This window comes from Brachyistius frenatus, unplaced genomic scaffold (assembly GCF_029030835.1).
Source record: "Brachyistius frenatus isolate BFR_SWC_R1_liver_20210118 unplaced genomic scaffold, ASM2903083v1 Contig_93, whole genome shotgun sequence".
Lineage (NCBI taxonomy): Eukaryota > Metazoa > Chordata > Actinopteri > Embiotocidae > Brachyistius > Brachyistius frenatus.
In genome coordinates this window covers 996454-1007091 of record NW_027210692.1, presented here as the reverse complement: position 1 = coordinate 1007091, position 10638 = coordinate 996454, and the positions used below count along the sequence as shown (strand labels likewise).

General features: G+C 40.8%; 1 protein-coding gene across 1 annotated transcript; it reads right to left on the bottom strand.

The window, feature by feature from the left end:
* Nucleotides 1–2210: 2210 nt before the first annotated feature.
* Nucleotides 2211–6392, bottom strand: nceh1a (neutral cholesterol ester hydrolase 1a). The gene is made up of 5 exons (XM_069710622.1): nt 6197–6392; nt 4746–4989; nt 4236–4305; nt 3849–4020; nt 2211–3751 (listed from the first exon to the last, which is right to left on the bottom strand). Exons 1-5 carry the CDS (start codon nt 6335–6337, stop codon nt 3131–3133), a joined length of 1248 nt encoding a protein of 415 aa, XP_069566723.1. The 5' UTR covers nt 6338–6392; the 3' UTR covers nt 2211–3130.
* Nucleotides 6393–10638: the final 4246 nt, after the last annotated feature.

The window sequence follows — 10638 nt, the reverse complement described above, 5'->3', positions numbered from 1 at the left end:
AATTTTCATTCTTGCTGAGCGTTAGATGAGAAGATCAATACCTCAGGGGCTGGTTGGCTTTGTTTAGCAAAGACTGGAAACTGGGGGAAAAAAGCTCGCCTGGCTCCGTTGAAGAGTAAAGATCTCTCTACTAGCACCTCTAAAGTTTAATATTTACCATGGAGGATCTAATTTGTTTGCTACTTACAAAAAAAACAAAGAATAAAAAATGTAATTGCAGCACAAATTCTGACCCTAAATAGGGTCAAAGGTAGGGTTTGTTTGTGAAAATAATATTCCGGATTGTAACTTCTAAACCCTGAATCAAGAATATATTGCAGCCCTGGTTCACACAAAAATGATCAAAAACTTCTGTAACTGGACTGGAACACAGTCCTGTAAAACCATGACACAGCGGGTTTAAACAAAATATTTTCCAAACCCTGAATCTGAAATCGGTTATGAGAACAATAGGAAACAGAGAGGCGCATAGAGGGCTGCTGCTTCCCTGGAAATTAAAGCAGTTTCCTCCTTGAAGCAAAGGACTAAAATACCCAGATGACATATTTAATTTAAAGGAGCACTCCGTCCATAATCGTCTGCCCTCCACTCCTTTTTTTTTCCTCCCTCCCCTGAAGCTTCTCCTCCCCACGTTCCTCTCGGTAAAGTCATGGAATCTCCCCGAATTCCCATCTGAGGATAACAGCTGCTCATTGTCTCGTATAAAACAAAGACTAGAGCCAAAGCATGCTACGGCGGCACAATGCATGCAGACGGTTGCCAGTGACTTGGCTGGTGTGTCGGTAGAAGGGGCTTTCCCTCACAGGATGCGTGCATTTAAATGTAAGTGCACCGAAACGGAGCCAACATACAGGCAGGTTAACATTTACCGCATCACTCATTCATTTCTGCCGTCTGTAATTCTAGCGTTCAATCATACGATTACCATTACACATGTTGCAGTGAGAATGATCTAAATTAAAAAAATTACATTTCACATTTCCATTTAACAAACAGGAGTGAGTTTAGATAAGTGAAATAATAATTCATATAAAAAAGAAAAGAAAAAAGTATCACCAGCAAAGTACACTTGATTATTAGGAGTAAATGTATTCCAGATGAAGACAAATAGCCCTTGTGAGTGATTTATTTTTGGATTAGTGTTATCAATCATTTAAGTGCAGTTTTAGCTGGTTCCCATACTGCTTGGTTGTTTAAACACATGAACGGAGTTGTGTAAAAAGTACAAAATTTTCTTCCTTACCTATAAGCGCATGTAAATTGAGCTGAAGCCTCGTACTTGAGTAAATGTACTTGGTTACGTTCTACTGGTATCAAAGGAGCAGTGATTACTAAATGTGTTACTTTAAGAGAACCCATTAGGGTTCATGTTGTTCTCCGTCCAACAGAGGGCACTGCTGCATTGATTATTGTTTGTCACTGTATTTAGTGACTGTCAAGAAATTCATCAAAAGCTGGTGCAGTTTTGGGAGCATTTTGGGTTTATACGTTTTCTTGTGATGGCAATGCAAAGTGTGCATGCAAACATAACTGTTGTGTCATCAAACCTCAGTTGTGTTCATGTATTTGTGGTACACCGAGATATCTGTTTTATGAGTGGGTGTGTGTTTACATTTGAGTTGGCCTTTCACTGGATATTTGTGATTATAGAGGAGGAAAACCTATTTGGCCTCCGCCAACTAGTCAATTTGTAGTTTACGTCCATGTCTGTCCAGACTCAAAAAATATATGGAGTGAAGACTGAAAGAATTTAAGGAAAAAGGTGTTAGATGTATTAAACTGATTTGACTTGCCTTTGTTAAGCTTTGTTGATCTTGCTCTGTAATACGTCAGCTGTATAAGTGTGTGTGTGCGTGCGTGTGTGTGTGTGTGTGTGTGTGTGTGAATTAATTGAGAAAGAGAGAGAGAGAGAGAGAGAGAACCAATTAAGCATGAGACTAAATGTGAAATATGGTCACAATCTCCCCTTCTGTTCCGTCATGGTGTTTTAATGGCCACAACAGTGGTTTTGCAGAACATAATGATGATGTTGCAGTGACGGTGACCTCTGCAGTGTAAAAATGTCATCAGCTCATCAGTCAATCCCGTTTGTGTGAAATTGTGACATAAAAAGCGCATAAATTCTTCCGTTATGGCCACAAACATGTGTGCGTACGGCAACAATGTACCAGGAAGGGAATTTTGTTTTAAGTAAACAGAACAAGCCGAGCTTCATGAGCGTTACTCCATGTTTTGTTTTTTAATTGGAATCCTTCATAAATCCCAACAGTGGGCAGCAGAGAGACACTTAGGATGTTTGTGTTGCACAGGAGATATTTAAAAAGATGTGAAAATTAGATTTGGAAGTAAAATAACACTGAATTCATTTTATGCAGAATACATACATCTTGTAAGATATTTTCGGAGTGCTTTTCATAGAGGTACATGTATGAACTCTATAGGCAAGGCAAGGCAAGTTTATTTGTATAGGACATTTCAACAACAAGGCAATTCAAAGTGCTGTTATAGGCTGTTCTGAGATGGTAGAGAATAACGTACCACTGCTGTTTAGAACTGAGTGCAGCTTCTGTAATTCATTCATGTTCAGGCATTTGTATTCATAAACTAGGCCAACCGACAGACAGAAAAACACAAACACTGAACTGTTAAAATTAACCTTGTTTCTTTTAACCTGATTTTCACTGTTTTTAAAAAAAAAAAAAAAAAAAGCTGCTGGAAACAGTTAAAAACTCTGTTAACAGACCTTTGATTCTTTTATTCTGAATGTAAGCTGTAAAATCAATTTTAGTGAGACTTTTATTGCTCACGTGTTTGTGGACATGAATGAGTGTACTTCCAGTAGAAGCACCTGATTAATTTATTCCAGGACTGGAAAGCTTGTGGCTGTAAAAGTCACCTTATTCAATGTTGATGTTGCCAGCAGACTGGAAATTGCTTCTAAATATCATAAAAACTTCACATGTATTGAGTACAGGTACATGAGGGCCCCGAGCTTGTGATATTTAATAAAGAGTGCATTTACAAGCCCTTCAGAAAGTCTCATTCACTAAGCGAGGGGTAGGGCATATATATTAGTGAAACACACACAAGCATGCAACCACTACTCCCTTACAAAAACCCATACACGCTCTTAAAAGTTGTTCTGCATCCAGTTGACATAACCTCGGAAGACCCTCGTCCCTATATCAAATTCCGTAGGCGGGGCTATCATGCTGAAGCATCCGTGGAAGCCGTCCTCTATGTGATCGTTGGTAACCATGACTCCTGCGTCCTGCAAGCGGCGAACGTACATCAGCCCGTCATCCCTCAACACGTCATACTCACATGTTAGGATGTATGCGCGCGGGCATTTGGCCAACACTTCTGGTCCTGCCAGCAGCGGTGTCGCCCGCACATCCAGCAGCGCCGGCACCTCCTTCAGAACCCTCTGGGATCCTTTTTCCACAATGAGAGGCTTGTAGTTCTTCTTGTGTTTCTCAGGAAGGAGGGCAGTCCAGTCTAGTCGTGACCTCAGCTCCGGGGTGATTTTTGTGTTCTGTAAGGCACTGTGGTTGTTCGCTAGCAGCTGGGGCTGCAGGGCGAGGTCGGCACCGAGGTACTGCATCCAGAACTGGACCATCAGGAGCCGGGAGAGGATGGGCATATATTGGTTCTGCAAGTAGGAGGGTGTACTGAAGTCCATAGTCTGGAGCACCGGGTAGATCAACGCCTGGGCACTGAATTTCACACTCATGTTGTCATCTGTGGAAATCTGGGACGATAAAGACGCACACGAGGCATTGCACTTTAACCTCTGACATGATATTTGTATTGTCGCGCACGTCACAGGAGATGGCTTCTGTGTTTACCTCCTGGGCGACTGCAGCAGCCAAGTTTCCTCCAGCACTGTCTCCTGACACGGCCACACGTTTGGGGTCGATCCGGTACTTGGCCAGAACCTCTGGAGACAAGAAGTGCTTGGCAGCAGCGAGGCAGTCTAAATACGGCACTGGAAAGAGCACCTCTGGGTACATACGATACCTACACACACACACACGTCTCATGTTAATTTGACACCGATATCACACGAGGAGTATACTTGTCACAACGTACTACTCGGCCTGTGAAACCATTTGTATTATATTATGTGGCAGCTTTCTAAGGTATAATTTAACACATGAATACATTAAGTGTAGGTGTGCTTCAGTTGTCAGTCACTGTCTTTGTGGAAGTGATGCATGGGGAGACACACTTACTCGACAGAGACCACTACGGCGTTGAGCTCATCTGAAATCATACGGTTACAGATATCGTACGACCCCCTCTCTGAGGAAAAGAGAGTGCAGGAGATGTTTATTTAATTTTTTTTGGGGGGGGGAATTACTCATTTTATTGAAAACTTAACCCTAAAACAAAAACACCTGGACAGTTTTTTTTCATCTGGAAAATCCTTCCTCGTCCATGTGAAAGATGTAAAATATCACTTACAATTAGAAATTGAAAATACTGTTGATCTGCAAGCCGCCTTTATAGTTGAATTATGCATGTACAGTATAATATAAATGTATAAAAACAGAACTAGTCCTCTCACATTGAGGAAGTAAATGTATTTAGATTCAATGACACTATTTTAACAATCTGCACCTTAAATGCAAAGCAAGTTGTAGCCTAATTATTCTGACTACAGTCTAATGTCTTCAATTATTTCTAATTTCAAGATACTACTCTGAATTCTGCTTGAAGACAACAGTCACGTCTGCACTCACTGGTAGTGCCGAGTGCCCAGCCACCTCCGTGAAAATAGATCACCCCTCTCCTCAGGTGATCCTGCCCGCCGGGCGGCGGTTCGTATACTCGCACTGGGACGCCGGCGAAAGTGACATCGCTAACCTTCACTCCCGGAACGACATCATCGCCGGACTCAGACTGGTGCCAACTCTCGAAGGACGCGATGGACTGCCTGATAGACCTGATGTAATGTTCGAAGCCCAGCCAATGCTTCAACGTGGCCTGAACGCAGAGAAGGTAGAGGAGAGGAAACAAAACTCAGACTCGATCATCTCGATGGTTTCCTCAGGTCACAAGTGAAAGATGTAGCGATATAAAGTAACAGGGTGAAAACAGAATCATCTCTTGGGAGGAGATGGAGAGATTACTGGCTCACCCAGTCACCACTGTCCTCCTGCACTCTGCCTCACTAGTGTGTCAGACTGTCTGCCTTCTCGCCCTCTTAATAGTGTCAATAGTCCAACTCCAGAACACAAAGTTACTTGGCACAGTGGGGGCTAAGGTCCAGCCAGCTACACTGAGACATGTTGGCCTTAGTACAGTTTGACAGTTAAGACTTTCTTAGCTAGAAATTCTTTGTGCAATGCTGAATCCATATCTGTCCTGCAGCACAAAGGTGCATTTAGCATTCGATATTACATGCTCTTGTGCCAGGATTTCTAAACAATTTTCAGTTGGTGCAATACAGGCAATAATGATGCAATATAAGGTTGTGACGTTATTTCTCCACTCTACCCTGCCACTTTTGAAATGTAGAACAAAGGTGAGGAAGAAAGGGTTCATTGTCATCGAACAGCACCAGAATAAAAGTCACTATGACAAGCAGTGTGGCCACTTCAAAATCATACTAAATAATGTCTTTCACGTCAAACAGCTGTGAAATAATATTTCATGACACAGTCTTGAAAAGACCTCCTTTTATCAAATAAAGAGAAGACCTGTGGACGTCCATGAAAGCACATGACATTTAAGCGTTTCAGGACATGTGCTTTAGATTTTTCATTAAAAGCTTCTGTGAGCACCTCTCCTATGATCTGCCCTGGAAAAACTAAGCTTCACAAAAATACGTATTATAAAACACGTATCATGCAATAACTGTCCGACTGAGTCTCAACAAAAAGGACACTAAAGTTATGCATTAATAGGGTTAACATTAATTCAACACAGGGTTTCAGTAGGTAGGGTCAAAGTCCAAGTCTGTTTGTTGTACCTATAGAGTTACGTGTTTTATCAATGCCAGTATTATTCACCAGTGCAGTAGCCTTATTTATTTATTTTTTTTCAAATATGGATGCAGCAAACCCACAATACCACCCAATAATACTTGATGTCCCAGAGAGAAGTAAAGTTTTGTTGTTGTTGTTTTCAATTAGAAGCGTGCTGTCTTTTAAATGCATCAGAATATATTCCAAAATAAAACTTCTCCTACCAGGTGCGAGATTGCCCTGAATCCAGCATCCATCATCATCAACCTCCACGGCTCCTGGATGGCATTGGGCAGCGGGGTGTAAATGAAATAAGCGACTCCCACCGTTAATAACACCGTAACTACGAGTGGCAGCACCCTCATCTTGTATCGGTCAATTTCTGTCTTCAGTGACGAGCTGACAGGTTGGAGGATCCGAGCAGACTGATGGCTGCAGCTGAAACTTTCTAATTTGTCTACTGGGGATCTAATTGGGACTGCAGTTATCCCCAGAATGCATGAAATTCAACACTTCCCCCTGAAAATCTTCAAAATAAAAACTTTATTTCGGACTTAGGCAGAATTTCACCTGCATTCTCTAAGAGAACGTGTGAATGAAGCTGTATTATATCATTCATATTTTAATTAAATTTTAGTGCTAAAATCAGAAAGAGGCACGGAAACTTTCACCATTCATAAATAGGGAGGCAATTCTGTCTGACTAAGAAAACGTTTTGTATTTATTGCTATATTTTTCTAGATTTGCATCTAATTTATTGGGGGGAAAAAGAGTTAACTGAATGGTAGTATAAAATATAATATCCTACACTTTAGAAGTTTCTTATTATTTTTTTTTTTTAGAAACTTGACACTATTAACGCTTTTAATTTGAAGGCATAACGGCAACAACGAATTGGAATATGGGAAATGGAGTGTTTTTGTGAAAACGGTGGGTGGTTCAAAGGTGTATTACAAAAATGTGACCACAGAGAGGCGCAACAGAGCTGCCGACTGCAGACAGCACTCCATATCAAATGGGTGTTGGCAGAATCACATTTTAAACAACAAAAATCTAAACAATATTGTAATCTAGTCTGTTTAATTTAGGTCTTATTACACCAACCGAACTAAGATTTCAGTTTGATGTAGTTCTTACTATGTGAGAGTAGAGTTTGATGAGGAAATGACAAGTAATTGTTCTCTGTAATTGCCTAATTTCTTGAACTGCAGGATGATCACTCTTGATGTAAAAAGACAGCAGTCTCAGGATGGTCCTGTGCATTTGGTAAAATCAAAAGTGCTTTTCTCACTGACAGCTGATGCCTTTTCATGATGCAGACATCAAGGCTGGACTGAAGTCTCACTGGAAGGCCTTTAGTGGTGCAAGTTGCAGGCAAGAGATGAGGCTCATCCGCATTCACACTCTATTGATCCCTCGATGCTACCCGATGCTACCATCTTACTTTTCTGGCTTTCCATCTATTTTTAGATAAAAGTTGATTTTCAGTTGAGACTGCAGTGTCAAGTTAAGTCATCAGTGTTCAATATGACCACACCCCAAATTGGAGTATTTGCTAATTTTCACTTTAAATTCAATCACCGATGATTTGGCACAGGAAACACGAGATCAGAGAGAGAAAGGCAGTCATGCCATCAAAGTTTCCATCCATAATTCAAATGGTGGAATTTGCTGTTACGTGTTGTGCATCTTTGACCATTTAGGCCACAGTGAAACCCCATGACTGATTTTCAAGATTGATCTGAATTTGGGTCACAGTTCCAGGAAGGCTCAGGCGCTGAGACAGGGCAAAGAGTCTCAGCGTCTCTGTGTTCTCTCTCTCTCTCTCTCTCTCTCTCTCTCTCTCTCTCTGCTATTTATTTCCTGCTTACTTCCCACGCTTTAACTTTTAAATGGCCACTGTCTGTCCCCGGTGGCCCTGTGTGAGAATGTAAACAAACATAAGACATGATGAGGATCTGACCCCCAGCGCTGGCCTGGTTTTCCAAAACATTGTAGCTGGACCACCAGACCATGTCAGATTAGACTTTTGGAAGACCAGAGCAGGACTGTAAGATGATATGGCAAGGTGGCTGCAGAAGGAGAAGCTGGTTTGTAAACAGGGGAAATAGGTAGCTGAAAAAAAAAAAAAAAAATCTGCCAACTAGCTGCCCTATAGCTCACAAATTAACAGATTGTCACACAGTTCAGGTTTTATTCCATTAATCTGCTCATGTTTTGTCTACTTTGAAGTTTGACCCCCTTCTGACATTGTACTTTCAGATTTTGGATCCATAATCTTAAAATCATCATTGCAGCCACTGTTGCATTATGGTATTATCACAAATAGTTTCATCTACACACCTTATAGACAAGCCTAACTGAGCATGTAACTATAGCTAGAAAAATAAATTGTATGTTTTTTATGCAGACTTTGGTGAAACTATTTGCAACACTGGGGATATGGATAAACGGCAAACTGTGGATTGTGCTTCAGAATTTGATCCTTTTTTTTTTTTTTTTTTTTTTTTTTTTTTTTTGCTGCTTTGGTAATTTGCTGCCATTGCACCTACAGTTCAGTCTGACCGCATCTACAATTACTTATGACGCACAAAACTCAAAAACCTTTTGCAGTCATCTTGAAATCTTAAATCCTAGACGGGGTCAGTGTTTCGCTCTGAAAAGATCACTTGAAGTCAGACATAAATGCCATACTTGCTCACTTTCCAAAAATCCCTCCGAATGAAAACGTCAGCAGAAAGCTTAAATTGTAAATGCGATATATGTGCTCGTGTGTGTGTGTGTGTGTGTGTGGTGTAAAGAGTGTGCATTAAAATTCCCTTTTCCTGCCCCCTCCCCTGCTTCCCTCCTGTGTGTTAGCCTGGCGTCTCCCTCCAGTCTGTGGTATGGAGGGCAGAGAGAGGGCCCCTCTCTTGTGTCGCTGGCTGGAATTACACTTATGGTCATTTAACATGACTAAACGCACGGGGCAGAAATTAAGGTTTTCCATTTCAGGCGGCCCTGTCTAGTTGCTCAACCTCTGATTCTGACATTGCCTACAGATATGTTCCAGTATTACAGCACTTTGAGCTCACTGCGCTGCATCTGGTATTCTGAGTTTAAAGGCACAGCAGTTAAAAAGATAACAGACTAAAACAGACTTTGGGTGAAAATATATGAAATGTATTTTACACCAGGTTGCTGCAACTATGAATTAAACAATGCAATCAACCAATATGAGTTTCAACAGAGACTAAAGCCCTCCTGCAAAGTTAATTAACATTATGTTAATGTGGTTTATGCGTTTTTTTTGTCAGGAACGTTGTCCCCTTAATATGTCAGAGAGAAAGATACGATTCAAAATGATGTGGTCTGCAGGACTAAGACTGCTGAGGGATGAGTAAACGTATCTACAAAGAAGGATGTGGGACTGTTTTCTATGTGCATCACTTTGTCTTACAGGCACAGAAGAAAGGCAAGATTTACCTTGAGTACACTTCTAACATGCACTGACGGCCTGGATCCAGGTCAAATAGTAACACAACGTTGTAGCAATGACAGTGGACAATAATTCAAGTATGGCTGTAGCTGCAAAGAAGCTACCTATCCTAAAGCATAGCTGCTTCACACACAGGACAAAGCACAGAAGATCTATATAATTGCCACAGTGTCAAGCTGGATTCACAAGATTATAAGATTCCAAATGTGACAAATGTTCCCACTTTTATGTTTCTGTTCCTGAGTTGTGGCATTGACTAATGGCCAGAAATAATTTGATCCTATCCAAATCAAATTTTGTCATAATTATGGTCTGAATTTGAATGAAGCTTTGTGAAGTCACGGTGACCTTTGACGACCAAAATCTTATCAGTTTATACTTTAGTCCAAGTACGTGTTGTTGTTTTTTTTTTTTAAAGAAATTGATACAAAAGCTAGCTTTTTTTACTTTGCTTATGGACTTATTCTTGACCAGCCTGTGTTATTGTAGAAGCTGGAGAACAGTAGTTGCGTCATGCACTGTCCTCACCACTGTACACAAAAGCCCCCAACTTTCTTCAGTGATCACAAACCCAGCTGTTTTTTTTTTTGTTTTTTTAGCATTACAAGGTAGAAACGTCTGTACTTCTTTTGTTGTATTGCAGGTGTGATGAATGAAATAATGTGCAAATGGTGATCCATTTTAATCTGTAACAGTTTTAAAATCAAATTGCCTGCTATTCTCATTTATTTTTAATGTAAACGATTGTTTTGAGCAAAGCTCACAAAAGGGTTAAGGATGGAATGCGCTGTGAGACCGGACACACTTAACACAGTGACAATAATGTATTGTGGTATTCAGGAACTTCATGGACAGAAAGCCAGCTGGTGCTCGTTATTCTTCAGATGCAACACAGACTCTATTTCTGAAATGACAAACAACAAGCTGTTGTTATTCTGTCCCCTGCAAAGCAAGGTGTCCTATCTGAGAGACTTGCAAAGGAAGCAGGCTCATCTTTGTCATGCTGCTGTCGGTGCGAGGCGTTCAAGTCCACAGTGTTCAGAAGTGGCTGAATAAATGGCTGTTTGCTTTGCTGCTGATGAAATACCGTCATCATACAGCAATGTGAAATTATTTCATTTTTAATTCTTTATCTGTTGTAATTTGTCCTTTTATTTACTCACACAGCTCGACTTGATTCAGAGTTTT

What these genes read in the sequence shown, in the direction of transcription:
- nceh1a (XM_069710622.1), bottom strand. Translation starts at nt 6,337, where the DNA reads ATGAGGGTGCTGCCACTCGTAGTTACGGTGTTATTAACGGTGGGAGTC. An exon ending in TCAGGGCAATCTCGCACCTG is followed by an intron (nt 4,990 to 6,196) that starts GTAGGAGAAGTT and finishes CTCTGCGTTCAG; the next exon opens with GCCACGTTGAAGCATTGGCT. An exon ending in CTGCTGCAGTCGCCCAGGAG is followed by an intron (nt 3,752 to 3,848) that starts GTAAACACAGAA and finishes TTATCGTCCCAG; the next exon opens with ATTTCCACAGATGACAACAT.